The 20,916-nt window shown below is 46.8% G+C and overlaps 1 protein-coding gene across 3 annotated transcripts in view; it reads left to right on the top strand.

The window, feature by feature from the left end:
• DPF3 (double PHD fingers 3) overlaps window positions 1-20,916 on the top strand; it is a 281,914-nt gene that overhangs the window by 157,545 nt on the left and 103,453 nt on the right. For all 3 annotated transcript variants that reach the window (XR_009210195.1, XM_032179261.2, XM_032179258.2), the window contains exons 4-5: window positions 8,324-8,451; window positions 16,481-16,576. Coding sequence is in view for 2 of the 3 variants with exons in the window: in XM_032179261.2 (XP_032035152.1) it covers window positions 8,324-8,451; window positions 16,481-16,576 (224 nt within the window). In the remaining variant the exon portion in view is untranslated. The remainder of the gene's footprint in view (window positions 1-8,323; window positions 8,452-16,480; window positions 16,577-20,916) is intronic.

A 20,916-nucleotide genomic window follows, 5' to 3' on the forward strand; every position in this document is an offset into this window, starting at 1 on the left:
GCACTTGGGGTGGACGCCAACATTCTTGCAGGTGCCTACATGACCTTCAATGCCCCTGAAGCTCCCCAAGTTGGTCTCCTACCACCCCCCTGGCTCACCCTGCTCCAGGCAGATGGGCTGGCTTCAGAGCTTTTGCACTGAAGGCCCCTTTGCCTGGAACGTCTTTGCCTGGATGTCAGCGTAGCCCCCTCCCTCTCTTCCTTCAGGCTTGCACTTTCCTGGCCACATTTAAAAGTGTAACCCCCCTCCCATCACCCTGACGCTCCAACTTCTCCTCCTTGGCTCTGTTTTTCCTCCAAAGCACTGATTACCATCTGTCACACTGAAGGTTTCACTTGTTTGCTTCATGTATTGTTTCTCTCCTGCTGGAATATAAATTCTACGAGGGCCGGGATTTTTGTCTCTTTTCTTCAGAGTCACTGCCCCAGCACCTAGAACAGAGTCGATACATAGTAGGTGCTTGATAATTACTTGCCAAATGAAGGGATAAAGCCAGGGTATCTTCCACTGTGGCTCTGCCATGATTTTTTCCCCCAAAGCTGCAGGAGCAATGGCCACCCTGGACTTGGAGCAGCACCAGCGTCTGCTTTCCAGCTGCGTCTCATTCTCGGCCTCTTCCATCCTCTTACCTGCCTCAGATTCCGTCTGTTTCCATCCTCCCTGGGCTCATGCCCATGGTGGGGTTAGCTGTGCCTCACTCACCACATCTGGTGGTCTTAGAGTGTCAGAAAGGTGAGAGGTTTTTGCTGAAAAGCACAAGGAGAGGGAAACTGTAGGAGGTGGAAAGAAGGGAGCTCATACTTACCGAGTATCTCACCTGTGCCAGACACTTCGTATGTGTTATCTCCTTTGGCCCCATAACAATAGTGGGAAGTGAGTTTTGTTCTCCCAGTTTTACAGATAAGGAGATCAAGGCCAAGTGTGTGCTTTAGGGTAATGGAGCTGAGAGTTCACCCCAGAGCAGCTTTTTGCACTTTCCAGTTGTATTTCTTTGAACTATGCATTTTTTTTTTTTTTTTTTGAGACAGAATCTTACTCTGTCACCTAGGCTGGAGCGCAGTGGCATGATCTTGGCTCACTGCAACCTCCCCCTTCCAGGTTCAAGTGATTCTCCCACCTCAGCCTCTCGAGTCTCTGGGACTACAGGTGCGTACGATCCCGCGTGGCTAATTTTTGTGTTTTTGGTAGCAATGGGATTTCACTACGTAGGCCCGGCTGGTCTCAAACTCCTGACCTCAAGTTATCCACCCACCTTGCCTCCCAAAATATTGGGATTATAGGCGTGAACCACTGCGCCCAGCCTGCATTTTTATTTATTATTTACTTTTCTATTCCCTCCAAGCTTTATTAAGGCATAATTGACAAATAAAAGTTATATATATTTATGGCATACAGTGTGATGTTTAAATATATATATACATTGTGAAATGACTAAATGAAGCTAGTTAGTGTATCTATCACTCCACATTCTTGTCATTTTTTGTGTGTGCATGAGAACATTTAAGATCGACTCTCTTAGCAATTTTCATTACTAATAACTGGAGTCACCATGCTGTACAACAGATCTCCAGAACATATTCATCCTGTCTAACTGACACTCTGTACCATCTGACCAGCCTCTCCTGATTCCCCGACCTTGCCTTTGGAAATGCTGCCCGCACTCTGTCCACTCCCACCACCCTCCCCGTCCTCACCCTCCTGGTAGCTGCATTTACCTGGTCTGCTGGCAGCTCAGTGGTGAGCTTCCTTGGGCAGTGTGGGTGTTTTTCTGTATCTTGGGGTGGGGGAATGCTTATCTGTGGTCCTGATATCTGGATGCTGGAACCCATCCTGGTGTGTCTACTTAGGGGTGAGAGGGTAGGTGCAGCAGAGGCCATACGGGGGAGGGATGAGTCCTCCCGTTGTATGGATATCCTGAGATTCTAAAGCAAGTGGTAACAGGGCCTGCAGGGTGCAGCCTGGGTGATGGGTCCTCAATGTGAACCTCATCTATTTTGAGCTTTATGAGTCACAAAACAGGGAGTCAAAGGCAGCCAAGAAAGTGGCACCCCTAGGGAATGAGCAGATGGATCCCTGGGCCTGCCACCATCGTAGGAAATCAGGTCTCTGATCCCCCTCCCCTGCCTCTTCCCCTGTGAGGTGAGAGATAACAATACCTCTCTCCCTTCTCCCTCCTCACGAGTCTGACAGTCTGATAGGGATAAATGAAATAATGATTCTTAAGCTCCTTTCTCCTTCGTGTAAGTTGATGTATAAATCCAAGGAAATATGATGAGCTTAACTCCTCAAAATAATAAGCACCCAGACGAGAAAACTGCACGTTTGTATTTTTAAAGAAAAACTAGAGGCAGCTAAAAAAAAACTGAGCACTCATGATCTAGCAGGAGGATTCTTTGCCATTGTCTGTGGGATTTCTCCCTCCCTTTTGCACCATAACTCTATCTCCAGGCCCCTGCGTTAGAGGGAGCCCATGATGGATGGACGGATGGATGCGCCTTGTCGGGGTGTTTCACCACAATTTCCCTTGGGGCAGTCTGTCTGTTGGCAGAGCACACTGCCTCCCGAAAGATGGTATCTCTTGCAAACTCGACAGCTAACAGACAGCTCCTCTCCTTGTATATTTCCCCAAAGAAGAACTGTCTTAATCTGTTTTCTATATGGCATATTTTATTATAATCCATATATGACTTGCAGGTCTCCAGTCCTCCATCCTGAGCCAAATAACGAAGGAGAAGGAGTCAGAGGCTTGGGGAGCTCATGACATTCGTGGCGTTTGCATTTTTAAATGACCTGGGATTTAATTACTCACTGTGCTCCCATGTTGCACTTTCAGACTCATCTCGCCTGCATCCTGTTAATGAGCTCGGTGGCTCCAACAACACAGTGGAAGCTTTGCTTTCAGTGCATTGGGTGGCAGGCTTGGGGCACCTGTGTCAAAAGCTTGTGGCTTTGATCTGCACCCAAGAGGATGGCTGCCCTGTCTGTAGCCCTAAAGAGAAGAAGCCATTGCTCTTTGCTGGACATTTCTGTGTTTTTTTTTTTTTTTTTTTGCTTTTATTTGTGCTTTTTTTGGTTGTTTTTAAAAGACTTTCTATGCTTCAATCCTTGTTTGTCTAGGAGGTTTTTTCTTATTTAGAAACCGATTTGCTTCGGTTTGCACAGAAGCTGTCTCTGGTGTGATGGATCGTGCTGGAAGTCACCCAAGGAGTATCTCTGTTCCCAATTAGAAGTAGAGGCAGAGCTGCTTATGGGGGCCCAGGGAGGCGGCTGGCTTGGGTGACAGCTGCTGCCGCTCTGGAGAGAGTAACGATCCATGGGTTTATATCCATGTGTATAAAATCAGGCTAATTTAAAGATGAATTATGTGTGTGTTTTGGACCACTTTCTTTTAATGTTAAAGGTTCAATGGCTCCTGTCGGGTTATGTGGGCCCCAAATTTGTGTGAGGTTCAAAATGGGTACACTTTCAAAGAATTATTAAATCCTATGTCCAGATGGGCCATATTCAAATAAAATTGGATAAATGAAATCCCTAAGGACTCAATAGAAGTGTGTCTAGGACATACATTGTGCAAGGGCTTGGACCTGTTATCTTTCTTCTCCCTTCACTCTGGGACCTCCTGTGGTCAGGAGGCAGAGTGCACCCTGCGTTTGTTTGTAGGGAGGGATGGCTACCCTTTCACTCTGACCTTGTAGGCCTTACCCATCATGCTTTGCAACCAGGGTTTGCAGTGATCCGCTAGAACTCTGCTCTTGGAATGGCACTCGGCAGCTATTACGTGGGCAACATTAAGAACCACAGTAAAATTCTTTCCATTTTTTGGAAGCAAAGTCATAGTTAATGTTACTTTTAATGCTGCAAACCTGCACTGTCTATTATGGTAGCTGGTAGCCACCTGTGGCTATGGAGCTCTTGAAATGTGGCTAGTCTGAATTGAGATACGCTCTAAGTGGAAAATACCCACCAGACTTTGAAGACAATGCAGATAAAACAATGTAAAATTTTGCATCCCTATTTTTATATTGATTGCTTGTTGAATGGTAATGTTTTAGAAATACCAGATCAGATAAAATATCTTATTAAAATTAATGACACCTGACTTTCTTCCTTTTTCTACATGTGACTACTAGTAAGTTAAAAATTACATAAGTGGGCCGTATTACATTTCTGTTTGACAGTGCAGCTGTACCATTGAAATCAAAACTATTCAAACTCAGGGAATAACATCTAGCATTTTTAGGATACTTACAATGTTGTAGATTCTTTACATATATGATCTAATTTTGAATCTAAGTTTTGAATAGAATAAAACAAAAGTTGATAAGCCTCATCTTCTACCCTATTTATCACATTAGTTTTTTGTGTGTGTGGATTCTTTTAGAGTTTCTTTATGTAGCGCATTACCATGTTTGATTCGCCAACACTGTGAAATAGATACTATGACCACACCCATTTAACACATATGGAAATGGAGACTTAGGTTACCTAGCTAGCCCATGGTCCCTTTACTAATACATGGCAAGGCTAGGATTTGACTCCAGGGCTGTCTGAAGGCAGAATCTGTGGGAGCAAATCAACTATTGTGGTAATTAGGGAAGCAAGATGCCACTAAATGTCTCTGTGACCCTGGGAGAATCTCTATATCTTTCTGTGCTTCACTTTCCTGTTCAAGGGATTGGACTCTCGATGCTATTGGAGATCCCCTCTTGCTTTTTCCATTTCACTTTTGCCATTTGGTTCTGTTTTCCCTCTTGATTCTTCTACTGTGCCTATCTGGTAAAGTTTGGTTAGAGGACCAAGAGAGTAGATTCAATTATGGGAAAGCAGGATGGAGGCATATTTAGCAGAGGGGGAAGGAGGAGCAGGAGAAGGAAGAGGGGAAAGTTCACTATTGATGGAACATTCTATAGTGGGTAGACACTGTTGCAGAATGGTGAACATTGCGTGGGGATGATCATATAGAGCAGAACCCAAAACCATGACACGAACCTGCCCTCATCCTCAGCTAAGGATCTGCCTTTTATCCTGAAATATTAAAACTATGGAGTGAGTCTCAGAATGCAATGAAAATGTATAAAGGTTTGGAAAAAGACTTTTCAAGGAAGGACCACAGAGAGACAAGGTAGAGTCCATGCAGCCTAATTAGGTGACTGGGTCTGGAGGCAGACTGAGTTCAAGGCTGGGCTTTGCCCCTTACCAGCTGTGTGATATCAAGCAAGTCCTCAACCTCTAAAAGCTGCACTGCCCTCATCTGTAAAATGGGTTAATAACTGTGCTCTTGGGTGTAGTGGGGATTGATACGTAGCAGTAACAGCTGTTGAGTTTTGAGTGTTTGCTGCTTGCCAAGCCCTCGGCATGTACATACACGGATGTACCAAAGCTCAGTCAGGGCTCAGCCTGAGCCTGTCAACCACTAATAAGAATACAATGAGAGGGGGCCCTTGTCATGATTTCAGTGGCAACTTGGAAAGATCATTCAGCTGCATTCTCATCCTGCTGTGTGGCTTTTGGTGGTTACTTAACTTTTCTGGGTCTCAGGTGACTGATCTACAAAATGAGATGATTGAAGTAGATGATCTATAAGGTCTTTTCTAGCTCTAAAATGCTGTACCATTCTGGGAAATAACACTAATAAATAGGATTTATTTAGTGCTGCGAAGGCTAAGGGGGATACTAAAATATGAACTTTAACTCTATGTATATATGATTATTATAAGTTTGAGGGATTGTGACCAGCTGTTCTCTTTTGACTGAGGACAGGACATGAGGCAACACATGCTAACTGCTTTAGATTAGACATTTGGAAGACTTTTCTGACTTGGGAGAAAGAGTAATATGTCATCAGAGCAGGCTATGGATACGTATTCCATGAACTCATTAAAGCAGACAGTTGGCTGTTTGTCTGACACTCGCCTTAAATGTAACTTCATCATATAGGCCTTCCCTGACTCCCTGATCTAAGGTAGACCCCCTTACCTATATTCTTTCACATTTCATTCTGTCATTTTCCTCCATAGCACTTATGACAATTCATAATTGCATTTCGATTTTGTATTTAGCATTTAATATCTGTCTCTTTGGACTGTAAGCCTCCTAAAGGCAGGGCCTGTCTTTATTTGGTTCACCTCCTGTGTCCCTAGTCCCAGCACAGTGGTGGTCATATGGCAGGTACTCAGTAAATATTTGTTGAATGGATAGATGGATTCAGAGGTGGCTGATTTCGTGGTAGCGCTCCTCGATGGGAAGTGGATCCTTTGCTCTCCTTTTTTGGTAAGAACAATCCCAAAGACTTTGTTTCTCAAGAGATTTTAGATGCTGTTTCTCCTTCCCACCTTTTTTTTCTGGGGGCCGGTCACCCAGAGGTGTGCATTTGTTCAGTTTTAATAGATGCCCGCTTGCCCCTTCCTCATGGATTGGTCAGACTCCTTCCGTTTCTGGTGGAGGAAGTGGAAAGTGCAGGTAGGGTTCTGTTGGAGTCGGGACAGAGCCCAGTGGAGCAGGCTCGATGGTGCTGCTCTTTCCATTTGCCCCTCCAGATCCATGCTTTTCCATCTTCACTCTGCTCAGACCTTGGTAGGCTCTGTGAAGGGGGCTCCCTTCCCCTCTCGCTTCTGTTTAAGGTTGGCCCTTGGGAGAGGATGCAGCAGGCTGATGGAGGATGGATGGAGAGAGTGGTTGCACTGTTTCTTCCCTTGGTTCCTGGCCTCTGCAAGCCACAGCTCCTGTCCTGGGGCTCTGCTAATGGTGCCATCTCCAGGTTCTTGTAAGCACTCTCCCTCTGTCCCTCCAAAAATAGCAGCAGCGGTAATGGCCCCTCCCCACCCTCCTCCCTGCCCAAAACCCACCTGGGATGCTTTAACCTACCTTGTCGGATCCCTTAATCACCTGTCCCCATCTCTGTAAATAGTCCCTACACTAAACTCTCAATACCCCCATAAGAGCAGGTCATTCATCTCTCCTATTTTCTAGGGCACCACTGCATCATAGATCCTGCCCACAGCTTACCTAGTGCAATGGTAGGGACCACATATCAAACTGTGGCAGTGTGGGGGTATGAGGTCCAGGATCAGAGGAGAGGTTGAAGAAATATTTTAGTAAATCAGAATGATCACCTGTACCTTAGGTTTGCATCTTTAATTAAAAAAACAGCAGGGGATGGTAGCTCATGCCTGTAACCCCAGTGCTTTGGGAGGCTGAGGCAGATGGATTGCTTAAGGCCAGAAGTTTGAGGCTGCAGTGAGCTATGATAGTGCCACTGCACTCCAGCCTGGGTGATAAAGACCCTGTCTCTAAAACAGAAAGAAAGAAAGAGAAGAGAGAGAGAGAAGGAAAGAAAGAAAGAGACAGAAATAAAGAAAGAGAAAGAAAGAAGGGAGGGAGAAAGAAAGAAAAGAAAGAAAGAAAGAGAATGGAAAGAAAGAAAGGGAGGGAGGGAAAGGAAAGAAAGGAGGGAAGGAAAGAAAGAAAGAAAAGAAAAGAAAGAAACACACCAACCCTCTGTCAGGTCAGGAGTTTCGGACACCTGGAGGAAGGGGTTCAGCTTCTCTCTGGTGTCTCTTCTGGGCGGGGCTGGCTCGGGTTGCCACTTCTCTGCTGGCAACCCCAGGGCTTCTCTTCTCAAGCCCCAGGTAGCTGATCGAAGTCCTGATACCTTCAGAAAAAAAGGTCGTGGTGTGGCCGTGCAGTGGCCACTCTGCTCATCCGGGGCCTGTGAGGCATTCGCCCTCGCTCCTCTTCCCGTGGCTTTTGAGGCTCTCACATCCCCCTGAGTTTTCATGAAGGAAACCAGAGCTGGGCAGCCAGCATGGCCACGAGGAGGTCATGGGGTTGACAGACAAGAGCTGGGATAGGAGGGAATGAGCATACTTGGTTGCCAGCTTTGTGCATTGCTTGAGTTTTCAAAACACTTTAATGCAAATTAACACATTTCCCCTTACAAAACCACCTGTGGGGTTGGGCATTGCTATCCTCACTTTGCGGATGCAGTAAGGGCTCCAGGCTCCCCGACGCCTGCCTTGTCCATTGCATTGTCATGGCTGGAGAGACAGAAGCATGGCCGTGTGAGCCCACATCCACCCCGCACCCTTTCTGCTCTGGCTCAGCTTCCTCTGGGGGTGTGGGCATGGTCGGAATCTGTCTCTGGATTATGAAATGGAGATGGAAAAGCTGGACAGGGCTCCAGTGTTCCTGTGCCTCCAGGAGGAGAGAGCACAGGCCCCGAGTCCTCCTCAGGAGCCCTGGGCCCTGCGTGTCCTCCAGGACTGTCCCTCCTGCCCTGCCTGCTTCTAGTGGCCTGACCTGCCTTTCTATCTTTGTTTTTCAGAAGTGGAGCTTCCCCTGAAGAAGGATGGGTTCACCTCAGAAAGCACCACGCTGGAAGCCTTGCTCCGTGGTGAGGGGGTTGAGAAGAAGGTGGATGCCAGGGAGGAGGAAAGCATCCAGGAAATACAGGTACACCTGCTGGGGACCCCACAGAGTGTTCCTGTAACCATAGCGCTTCCAGAACTCCAGCACCGGCTTGGCTCCAGATCCTCCCCTCAAGGGCCGGGGCTCAGTCTCAGACTGCCTCGTTTCTGTGGTGGCCAGGAAGCTCCCAGATTCTTTTCTGACTTAACCTATCTTCCGAAGGAGTCATTATTGCCTTCACCTCGGTTCCCTTCCCTCTCTTCTGTCTGTCTATTCAAAGTGAATTTGTTGAGCCTAGTGAACACAGGGACTGTGTGGGGTCCCAGGGACACAGGGTAGACAAAACAGTCTGAGTCCTTGTCCCCATGGAACCAAGAGTCCATCGTCTAGGCTTGAAATGTGGGAGCATCTGCTCCAGCTAGGGCCACGTGAGTCCGGCTCGCCCACCCCCAACCCTCACACCCAGCCTCACCGGTCCCCACGACTGCACATTCCCTTTCCCAGCAGTGCCCAGCCATCCCTCAAGCCCATGCAGTCCTCGCCCTTCAGGCGGATGGCTGCTCTGTCCCCACGGGTCCACTACCCTCTATCCATGCCACTTCTAAAGCTCTCACTGAATAGGATTATAATGGTGCACACCTACCATTTCTTTTTCTTTTTCTTTCTTTTTTTTTTTTTTTGAGACAGAGTCTTGCTCTGTTGCCCAGGCTGGAGTGCAGTGGCGTGATCTCGATCTTGGCTCACTGCAAACTCTGCCTCCCAGGTTCAAGTGATTCTTGTGTCTCAGCCTCCTGAGTAGCTGGGATTACAGGCATGTGCCACCATCTGGCTGTTTTTTGTATTTTTAGTAGAGATGGGGTTTCACCATATTGGCCAGGCTGGTCTCGAGCTCCTGACCTCAAGCGATCACCTGCCTCAGCCTCCCAAAGTGCTGGGATTACAGGCATGAGTCACTGCACCTGACTTCACACCTACCATCTCTTATTTGTTATTTGTCTGGAATCCTCATTGTCTAATACAATGTTTGCATTGAGTATTGTAATATGAATTAATCCTATTATGAAATAATAGCATTGGTAGTTAAATATTAAATTATTAAAATTAAATTGTATTTCTATTAAATTTATATTACATATTAAATGTTTATATTTTATGCTCTACCTATTGTGCATATTTAATATTCAATAAATTATTAATGTATATATTAATTTAAAACTATAATTAATTTAATAATAATGCAATAATACATTGCTGGTTGGCTTGGTAAGTCCCATCCAGCCAGGGCCGACGCGGTCACGCTCACCAGCGTCCCCGGGGGGGCCTTTCCCAAGCTGGGTAGAGTTGAGTCTCGGTAAAAGCATTGAATGAATCACAGAATTTGGCTTTCTTCTCTGTCATTCCTGTGTTAAGATGAATTGTCAAATCTTTTCCACTGAGTTGCCACAACATGGCTTGTGTTTGTTCCCTCCTCTCCTTTCCACGAGCTGCAGCCCTAGTGAAGATCCTCATTAACTGTCACCTTTATTTGTCTAAGGGATCTTGGGGTCATCTTTGACTCCTGCTTGTCTCTCACACCTGACAAACTGCTCATCAGGAACCCTGTCGACTGTGCCTTCGACATAAGCCCAGTTCTCCCGCACCCCCTCTCCCCGCACCCACCACTGCTACCCTGGCCCAAGCTGCTCTCATCTTTTGTGTGAACTGCGGTTGCCTTCTCAGGGGTCTCCCTGATAATGCTTGAGAGGCAGCCTTTACAAAAAAATTATTTTTTAACAGCAGTTTTAGGTTCACAGCAAAATGAAGAGGATGGTACAGAGATTTCCCATACACCCCTGGTGTAGCCTCCCCCATGATCAGCATCCTCCACTAGAGTGGTGCATTTGCTATAATAGATGAGCTGCACTGACTCATCATTATCACCCAACGTCCAAAGTCTGCGTGACGGCTCACTCTTGGCGTTGCGCATTCTATGGGTTTGAACAAATGTGTAATGGCATCTGTCCACTCTTACGGTATCATACAGAAGTTTCACTGCCCTAAAAATCCTCTGAGCTCCACCTGTTAGTCCCTCCCTCCATCCTAATGCCTGGCAACCACTGGCCGTTTTCCCATCTCCATAGTTTTGCCTCTTCCAGGATGTCATATACTTGGACTCACAGTATGTCGCCTGGTTCCTTCATGTTTTTCATGGCCAGATAGCTCATTTCTTTTTAATGCTGAAAAATATTCTGTTGTCTAGATACACCACAGGATAGGGAGCTTTTTAAAATTTAAGTCTATTCCTATCATTCCTGTGCTCAGAACCTGCTACCGCCCCTGCTATCTGAGAGTGAAATTCAGGGCCTTCTCACCCCTCTCTGACTCCACTCTTCCTCTTTTCCTCACCCGCTCCACTCCAGGCACAACGATCTCCTTCTGTTCCTCCCAGAACACGCCAGGCCTGTCCCAGCCCTCAGGCCTTTGCCCTGGCCATTTCCCCAGATGTCCACTTGCCTCTCACCCTCACCTTCTTCATTTTTTAATTTTTATTTTTTATTATTTATTTTTGAGACAGAGTCTCGCTCTGTCACCTAGGCTGGAGTGAAGTGGTGCAGTCTCAGCTCACTGCTCTGCCTCCTGGGTTCAAGCGATTCTCCTGCCTCAGCCTCCTGAGTAGCTGGGATTACAGGTATGCACCACCACGTCTGGCTGATTTTTGTATTTTTAGTAGAGACGGGGATTCACCATGTTGTCCAGGCTGGTCTTGAACTCCTGACTGCAGGTGTTCCACCCACTTCGGCTTCCCAAAGTGCTGGGATTACAGGCATGAGCCACGGTGCCCGGCCTTCCTCTTCTGTCAATGATGTCCCTGACCGTGCCGTACTTCATCCCACACCCTTGCCCTGCCTGCCCCTGCCTCCTGATTCCACTCTGCTTTTCTTGTTCTTTTCCATCACTCTTATCAACATCTAATGTACTTTCTAATTTACCTACTTATTATGTTATTGTTTATTGTCTGTTTTCTTCCAGTAGAATGTAAACTCCTCGAGGGCAGGATCCGTTGCCAGTTTTGCTCACTAATATCTCGCAAGCACCCAAACAGTGCTTGGTGCTTACCAGGTGCACCATAAATATTTGTTGAATGGACGCCTGAGGGAACAGATTCCAGGAATCGCCCTCTCCCCAGTTCTTCTCCTCTCTGACGTGTCCTACTTTGCTAGCTGACCTTTTGTTCTAGAGCAAAACTCTGCTAAAAAACTGTTGTTTCCCACTAAATAAATCGAAAAGGATGAGCATGACCTTCCTGGGCCTGTCCTCTCCATTCCTAACCTAGTTTTCAGGCTTATTTTCCAATACTCCTTTCCCCCTCTGTTCTTCAGCCTTCTTCCCTCCATGCCATTGGTCCTGCTGTGCCCTTTATCTGGCATGCCTTTTCTTCCATCTCCATGTGTACAAATCCCACTCATCTTTTAGACTCAGCCCCAGTGCCACCTTCCCCATCAAGCCTTTCTTGATCTTTCCTCCAGCCAGAGGGATCTCTTCTTGCCTTTGGTGTTCAAGCCACCTACTGCTTTCTTCCTTGTGTGTGTGTATGTGACTTTCAGTTTTTGAAGTCAAGGTCTGTCATCTCTGTGTTACTTGCTAGAGTATTTTTTTTGCTCAGTTCATGTAATTTGACAGAATCAATGAATGGGGCAGAGCCACTGCCCAGAGCCTTGATGCTCTGGGGATGTGGGTCCCTTCCCCTTTAAAGCTGGTGGTGGGCTTGAGTTCTTCTTATGCAGCACTGGGCTGGTGCTGTATTGTCGTCATCACGTCACCATCATCTCCGATGTAAACTGAAGGTCTGCTGAGTGCAGTGCATGGGTCTGCTGTCTACTGTGCTAGAAGACAAAGCCAGGACCATAAGTCAAATGAGTTTATGTATTTTTATTGACTTTGCATTATTAAAATACACATGTAGCGAATGGATTATGCTTTTTCATTCATTCATTCATTTGACCAAAGTTTCATGAGGGCTTCCTCTATGCAGGCACTGTGCTGGGTGCTAGGGACACAGAGACCAAGAGAGACCTGTCCTCTCCACTCATATTTTAATGTGACACACAGGCAGGAAACAAGGAATACAAATAAAATAATTGCATTTTAGGATAAAATCCATGAGAACAAACAGTATGAAGATTCAGTATCAGAGTAGAGTTCCTGAGGAAGATGAGGGTTTTTTTTTTTTTTTTTTTGAGACGGAGTCTCACCTTGTCACTCAGGCTAGAGTGCAATGGTGCGATCTCGGCTGACTGCAACTTCCACCTCCCAGGTTCAAACGATTCTCCTGCCTCAGCCTCCGGAGTAGCTGGGATTGCAGGTGCCCACCACCATGCCCAACTATTTTTGGTGTTTTTAGTAGAGATGGGGTTTCACCATATTGGCCAGGCTGGTCTCGAACTCCTAACCTTGTGATCCGCCTGCCTCGGCCTCCCAGAGTGCTGGGATTACAGGCGTGAGCCACTGCACCTGGTCGAGTTGAGGGATTTAACCTCAACCCTATGGGATGAGAAGAGTCAGGAAAGTGATGGTCCTGGGGAAGAGCTTTAGCAGAGGAGCAGTGGGTGTGATGGCCCCAAGACAGGTCAGAGCTGGTTTTTTTGAGAGAACAGAAGACCTGTGTGGCTGGAGTATTGTGCCAGGGAGAAAAGAGCCCAGGAGTTCGACAGGTGGGCCGAGACCAGATCACCCAGTTCCCACAGGACAGGGAAGTGGCTTTTGGTTCCATGTGATATAAAGAAGGAAGCCATTTGGAAGATTTTGATCAGGGCCGTGAATTTGTATTTCATAAAGATCCTGTTGCTGCAGCATGGAGAGGAGACTGGATGCGGGGCCAGCAATGGAAGGAGGGAAATCAGGAGATTTTTGCAGTATTCTAGGCCAGAGATAATGTGGTCTTTAAAAAGGATTTTTTTTTTTTTAAACACAACCACAAACCGCTGTTATCACCATAAAGACTGTTTAGAGTAACAGGGAAAAAAGTTATTTTAAAATGTGTTTATTTTCCAGATAATGTCCTTGGACAAGGAATGCATGTCTGTTACAGGGGGGTCAGCTGACTTTGTAGTTGGACACCCCGCCCCCGTCCGCGACTCCTGATACAGGACTCCCCCTCCGCTTCCTGAGCTCTGAAACAAGCTTTGTTTGTTAGAAACTCCTGGCTCCTCCTGCATTATGTCGAGAGGCTTCTGGTGTCAGGGCTGCATTGCAGGAAATGCAGATACACTGGGTCCGCTGCCATCACATCTGAGGCCTGGGGCATAGACAGAGGCTTTAGAGTCACAGGGAAGCTGATGGGCAGAGGGAGGATGGAGCCTCCGGGAGAAGAGAAGTCAGTTCACTCCCAGACATGGAGGCCATGTGACACTCTGGGGACTAGCTCAGCTGCCTCTACCAGTCTTTCACCTTCCAACCCAGAGTCCATATTGCGGGTAATAAGTACCCTTATAATGAAAAATGAGAGTCGGAGTTGTACTGAGATGCCAGAGGCAATGACCTTTAAATTCGAGGCACTTGGAACTTACCATGATTAAGTGACTTCAAGACCTGGAAAGTTTGCAAGATGGTTCTACAAACAGCAACAACAGTCATAACCAGACCTTCTATTTATACTATGTCTTTGCCCCAAAGGCTGCAGAGCATTTGACCTGTCACTGTCTCGGTCGGCTTTTGCTAGTGTTCCCACCTACAGGTCAGGAACTCAAGAGACTTATACTGTGAATGGGGGCTGATGTTTCCTAGTTATGGGCCAGAGGTCATGTCCAGCAGACAATGCTTTTTCTCTGTTAGATGGTTAAGGCTGGCCCAGAGACCCGTTAAGTGCTGTCAGCTGGTGGATTCCCAGATAACCCTAGCAGAGAAGTCAAAGAAGAATTTACCAGACCTGTTTTGAGTTCTTTGGATGGATTGAGTGACTAGAAGTGTCCTGATCCCTGTGATTTAGAGCAGAACATTCTAGCCAGGGGGCAGTGGTGGAAGATCACTCCCTGGTGGCTCACCCCTGGGCTGCCTGCTTTGAGGACAGGCCAGAGGTGTCATCCAGGAGGCGGCTTAAGCAGCGATGGTTATCAGACGACGGTGCAGTGTGTGCCGCTGTCTCAGCCTTCTCAACATGTTTGTGATCTTTGATCCATCACCACAAGGAAGAGGAGATGGGGTTACCCTGTGTAATATGGTACTTGTTCCCCTTACTAGCTCCATCTTATGCCATCTCTCCTTGAGCCACTAAGCACTGGTCACACTGGCCTTTCTGTTCCCTGGACAAGCCGTGTTCCTCTCCCTGCCTCAGGGAGTTTGCTTATGCTGTTTCCTCTGCCTAGAACCTTTTCCCTCCCTCCCCTCTGTCCTCATTCACAAGGCCAGTCTTTGCTCATCCTCCACACCTCAACTTCTCAGCTCATGTACTCATGTAGGCCTCCCCTGGCCCTCGGATTAGGGAAAACTCTCCTAACACCCTCTCATAGCACTTTGAACTTGCCTACCACTGTTTTGAGAAGAGTTGTAATTATATGGTGACATATCACATCGTTTAAATCTGTCCTCCCTTCCCTAGACTGGAAAGTCCATTTGGGGCTGGGACTGTAGCCATTTTGCAGCTTGCCTAGCATGGAGCCTGCCCTGTGGTCAGCACTAGATAAATGTTCGTAGATGGAATGAATGAATTCCTATTGTATAATTGGGGAAACTGAGGCATGAAGAGATGATGACTTGCCCTAGATCACACAGTGAGCCCATAAAGAACCCCCCAGGTGGCCAGGTGTGGTAGCTCATCTGCATGGTATGCCTGTAATCCTAGCACTTTGGGAGGCTGGGGTGGGAGGATCACTTGAGACCAGGTGTTCGAGATCAGCCTGGGCAACATAGTGAGACCCCCATCTCTACAAAAAATAAATTAGCCAGGCATGGTGGCATGTGCCTGCAGTCCCAGCTACTTGGGAGGCTGAGGTGGGAGGATCGCTTGGGCCTGGGAGGTTGAGGCTGCATTGAGCTGTGATTGTGCCACTGCATTCCAGTCTGGGCAATAGAGTGAGTCCCTGTCTCAGAAAAAAACAAAAACAAAAACAAAAACAAAAACAACCCTCTGGGCCCCCTGACATGGAGCCCAGTAAGCTCCATGCCCCTTCCCTCTTTTCCTACTCCCATTGTGGGGCTGGTTCCTCTGCCACAGTCTTTTATCCCTCCCTTAAACCCAGAGGAACACATCCTATCTCCTTCCCTCCTCTGAAGGGAGTGACGTGCTTAGGCCCCTACATGGAGAGTATGCCAGATTACATCTTGGAATTCTCAGCCACCGTGCTGAGAAGTGAATGGGGAACCCTGAGCCGATGAACCTGACCTTGCTTTGGTCATGGCTTCACTGGATGATCTGGAGCACTCAAAACTGTTTTCAACCTCAGCATATTCACCTGCAAAATGGAAATTGGATTCTATGTTGCAATGTGACTGGCGGGCTGCTGGAGAGAGATAATTTCAAATTCATGATCTTTAAGCTCCATGACAAGTCCGGTACTAAATGAAAGTCTATTTTTCTTAAAAAAAAAAGAAAAAAAGCAGTGGCTTATTATGAACAGCACATTCGTGTTAAATCTGGTCAGATGAACAGGAAGTTACTTGTTTTCATCAGACAGGGCAGGGTTCCAGAATGGCAGGGAAAGGAGAAACATTTTCATATTTCTGAGGTGGCCCTTTGGGAACGAAAAGAAACATTACATTTATAAAAGTAAGTTTTGATAAAACATTTTGGCCCCGCATAGAAAAGGGCCTCTACCAACAAAGTCTCTTGTTAGAAAACTCTTCCTGGGCAAAAAGAATGGAAAACGGTCAGTGTTCTGGGAGGACTTGTCTGGAAGGGGCCCAGGGGCTTAGGAGAGCCTCGGTAGTGCCAACAGTTCAAACTCCAGGCAGCATTTCAGAGGCCCAACTGCCCAAGCAAAGGCAGCGTCTTCACTTTGTTAAAAAATAACAACAAATCAGAACACCCTTAAAATTACCCTCTGATGGTTTTTTCCTGTGCATTTCGTTTCTCACCTTTTCTACTTTGTTTTCATTTCAGAGGGTTTTGGAAAATGATGAAAATGTGGAAGAAGGGAATGAAGAAGAGGATTTGGAAGAGGATATTCCCAAGCGAAAGAACAGGACTAGAGGACGGGTAAGTTGGGGATGAATGAGCGAGGAAAGAGGTGCGGGAGGCTGGGATGCCTGGCCAACAATTGATCTCCACTGCAGCTAGATGGAGATCGTGGCCATGGTCTTACATGGAGAACGCTCAAAGAAGAAAACTCCAGAACAGCTGTGATCCCAGGTCATAGCCTGGAAGAGTTTAGAGCTGGCAAGAGGGAGGAGAGGAGGCAGAGGGGGTGCCCTGAGTGGGTGGTGAGGTCTGGGGAGGGCTGAAGGGTGGGATCAGGGTGAGGGTGGAATATGAGGAGAATGTGCCGTTGTCACCACTGCTTGGTTACTAAAGAAGGCTGGATGTTTCCTGCCTTGTCCCTGGTGCTGCACCAGAATGACAGAGTCAGGATACCTGCTTTTGGGGTGTGCTTCACTAGGCAGAGTAGAAGTTTGCTGGGGTAGCAGGGGGCTGCAGCTGGTGGCTCCCAGTGGGTTTGGCATGAGCTCTGGAGGCTTGAGACCATCCCAGGGGTCCTGGGATGGGACAAGGAAAAAGCCAGAGCCTGGGGAAGGGCAGAGGGGAAACTGAGGTGGAAGGAATAAAAACAAGAGACTGGTCAGGCACTTCCAGGCATTCAGGTTGAATCTAGAGTTCACGCCCGAAGGGGCCTTCTGTGGTGGCCATCAGGGGTCTGCGAGGGCATGTGACAATAACCAGGTGGAGGGGGACCTCCAGAAGTAAACTGCTGCTGTCCACCTGGAGAATTGACTCTCAGGCTTGAGGATCTCACCCCTTCAGTCTCTAGGCGGGACTTTTACCCCTCCCATGGATAAGCACTTAGTCCCGGGCGTTCTGTGGGTTTGCAGCCAACGATAATCATGGCAGGGCTCTCCACTCTCGTGGTTCTCATGCCTCAGCAGACATTAGTATCACTGAGAGAGCTTATTGAATGCAGATTCCCAGGACCCCACTCAGAAATTCTGCTTTAGGAGCTCTGGGGCAGGGCTTTATATTGTATTAGAAGCAAGTGCCCAGGCGGCTGCTGCACGTCGGCCAGTGCCGCACACACTGAGCTGAGATGCTCCAGCCTGTCGCAGTGTGGGGCTGTGCAGCCTGTGCAGGGGCCAGGCGGGCAGCTCTCTGATGGTGCACCTCTGGTACAGCTGGGACCAGCCTCGTCACTTAGCAAGATTTTGGCTATCTTGGCTCATCTCTTCTTTTCTCCTACTTTTTGTTGATTTATGTTTGTTCGATTTTTTTTCTGGAGTATTTGAAAACAAGTTCTAGACATCTTATCATTTAACTGACACATATCTCAATGTGTGTCTTTAACAAATATCATTATCATACCCAATAATATAATAGTTATAATACCTACTATCTAGTCCCTTATCATTTCCCCCTTTGTCAAAAAATGCCATTTTATAGTTGGTTTGTTTGAAACCGAAGTCTCTTGGATTCCACCGCATACCTCCTCTGTATTCTCTTCTGTATTGCACCCCACCACACACATTTTTTTTTCTCCATGCCATTAATTTGTTGAAGAATTTGGGTTGTTTGTCTTGTGGAACTTCTCACATTCTAGAAGTGGTGGGAGGGTAGTATTTAATGTCTTTCTCCATCCTCTGTGTTTCCTGAAAACTGGTAGTTTGATTAGAAACTTGCTTAGATTCAAGGTGTGTGTGTGTGTGTGTGTGTGTGTGTGTTTGTGTACGTGTGTACAAACATTTCTTGGGGGGAGGCAAGAATCCTTCCTAGATGGTGATAGGTTCTTCTTGTATCACATCAGGGGCATATCCTGTCCAGTTCTGCTTTGAGTGGTATTTTAATTGATCAGTAGATTTGAGTGTTGTCAGCCTGATCTCTCCCTTATATAGTTCCTCATCAAGTTTTTACCTAATGATTTTTGCAGCCGTTGATAAACTGGCCTAGACCCATTCATGGAGGGGAGAATATTAAAAAGAAAATCAAATTCCATTATTAAGGGAGACTTTTGAGCTTGGACTTCCTGGGCCTTTTGTGAACTCCCAAAGAGCTGTGTATGTCCAGACCCACTTCCTTTCCTTCTCTCACCCCAACCAAACTGACTCGAGTGTGGGAAATGGTCCTCTTCACACCTTCTCCCCAACCTACATTTAGAAGATTGAGCTTGCAGTCAGTAGATATGAATTGGGTGTCTGTGAAAACATCAGCAGTCACTGCAACCATGTATACTTACTGTGTACTTCCTGTAAACCAGGCAGTGTGATGGGCTCTGTATAACAAGAGCTACCACATAGAGAGTGATGGCTTTGTGCCAGGTGCTTTAGACTACCATCTCTATTTCTGCATTGTGCATTATGGCAGCTGCTGGCCACGTGTGGCTACTGAGTCCTCAAAACGTGGCTAGTCCTAATGGAAATGTGCTGTCAATGTAAAATACACACGACATTTTGAAGACTTAGTATGAAAAAGGAATGCAGAACATCTCATTCTTAATTTTTATATTGATTAAATGATTATCGTATTTTGGATATGTCGTTAACTAAAATATATTATTAAAATTAATTGCACCTATCTCTTTTTTTAAAAAAAATGTGCTGCTGGAAATTTTAAAATGATGAGTGTGGCTCACGTTGTATTTCTGTTGGTCCGAACTTCTTTCATTTCCCTAAGTTGGTACTATTGCTCCCAGGGGGGTTAAGCAATTTGTTCAAGGTCGCTCAGCCTAGTAAGGAAGAGGCTAAGGTTTGAACACAGGTCTGTGCTTTCTCCTCTGACTTCATGCCTGGCCCAGGGCCCAACATATAGCCAATGATTAGCTTGTTGAATGAATGATTGAATGATGGAAAAGAGAAAGAAAAGTCATATTTCAGCTGTAGGGGAGATGAGAGAGGCCTGAACACAGTGAGGAGGCGGGATGGAGCCTAGACTGGCTCTGGGCCCACCAGATACTGGCCAAGCAGCAGCTGAATGGCTCCATGTTGTACAGTGATATTGTGGACGTGTTACCCATGTGTGGAGCCATGGAAGGACCCAGAAGGCTGTGAGCAAGTCTCCTGTGCTGGGGTTGTGAAGCTGCTGCACTCACAGCCTCAGTTCAGCTGTTTTGCCCACGCTTTATTTTTATAATTATTATGTTTTAGAGATGGGGGCCTCACTCTGTTGCTCAGGCTGATCTGGAACTCCTGGCCTCAAGCGATCCTCTTGTCCGGGTCTCCCAAAGTGCTGGGATTACAGGCATGAGCCACCATGCCCAGCTTGTTGCCCACCCTTCAAGTGGTATATTCCAGCTGCTGCTGGCACTGGAGAACAACTATGCCCATTTGTCTTGTCAGAACCTAGAGGCAGTCTAAGTCTTGACACCTCTGCGTGTGGTCTCTGGATGGTGGCGTTAATATCATCTGGGAGGTTGTTAGGAATGCAGAAGCCCAGACTCCACACTAGATTAATGAGAATTAGAGTCTGCACTTTGACAAGCCCTCAGGTGCTTTGTGTGCTCACTGAGGCGGCCAGGGCTAAGGTAGGGATTACAGAATAGGCTCTGCTTTATTTGAATTTAGACCCTGCAAGTTCAAATTCCAGCTCTACCACTTACTACATGTTGGATGAATTATGTAACCTCTGTGATGGTGGCCAAATTGTATAAGTACCCTGGGCCTCCGTTTCTTCATCAGTAAGTTTTGAGTGCTTCATACTACCTAGATATTATCAGGAGGGTACAAGCAAAGGGAATAACTCTTGGAACTTTGATAATGGGTATTCTCTGAGTGGTGAGGGGAGCCCAACAATTAATAATTGTGTCTATGGTAACTTCAGCCCAGGAAGTCAAAGCTCTTTAAAATTCATGAGATTCTTGTGAGTCATCCATGTGAGTATTATCAATTAATCAACTATCAATCAATCATGAAGTATTTATTTATGTACTATGGTGTTCAGGTGCCTCTCAAACTTTAGGTGCATATGGAGCACCTGAGGATCTTGTTAAAATACAAATTCTGATGCAGTAGGTCCATGGGGTGGGGGCTGAGCTCCTGCCTCGTTAATAAGCTCCCAAGTGATGCTGGAGCTGCTGGTGTCAGGACCACACTTTAAATAGCAAGGGTGTAGGCCGGGTGCGGTGGCTCACAACTGTAATCCCAGCACTTTGGGAAGCCGAGGTGGGAGGATGGTTTGAGCTCAGGAGTTTGAGACCAGCCTGGGGGCAACATGTCGAGAACTCATCTCCGAAAAAATTAGCCAGGCATAGCAGTGTGCACCTGTGGTTACAGCTACTTGGGAGACTGAGGTGGGAGGATCACTGGAGCCTGAGTGGTCAAGGCTTCAGTGAGCTGTGATTGTGCTACTGCACTCCAGCCCTAGTGACAGAGTGAGACCCCATCTCAAAAAAACAAAAA

This window comes from Hylobates moloch, unplaced genomic scaffold (genome assembly GCF_009828535.3).
Source record: "Hylobates moloch isolate HMO894 unplaced genomic scaffold, HMol_V3 SCAFFOLD_16, whole genome shotgun sequence".
Taxonomy (NCBI): domain Eukaryota; kingdom Metazoa; phylum Chordata; class Mammalia; order Primates; family Hylobatidae; genus Hylobates; species Hylobates moloch.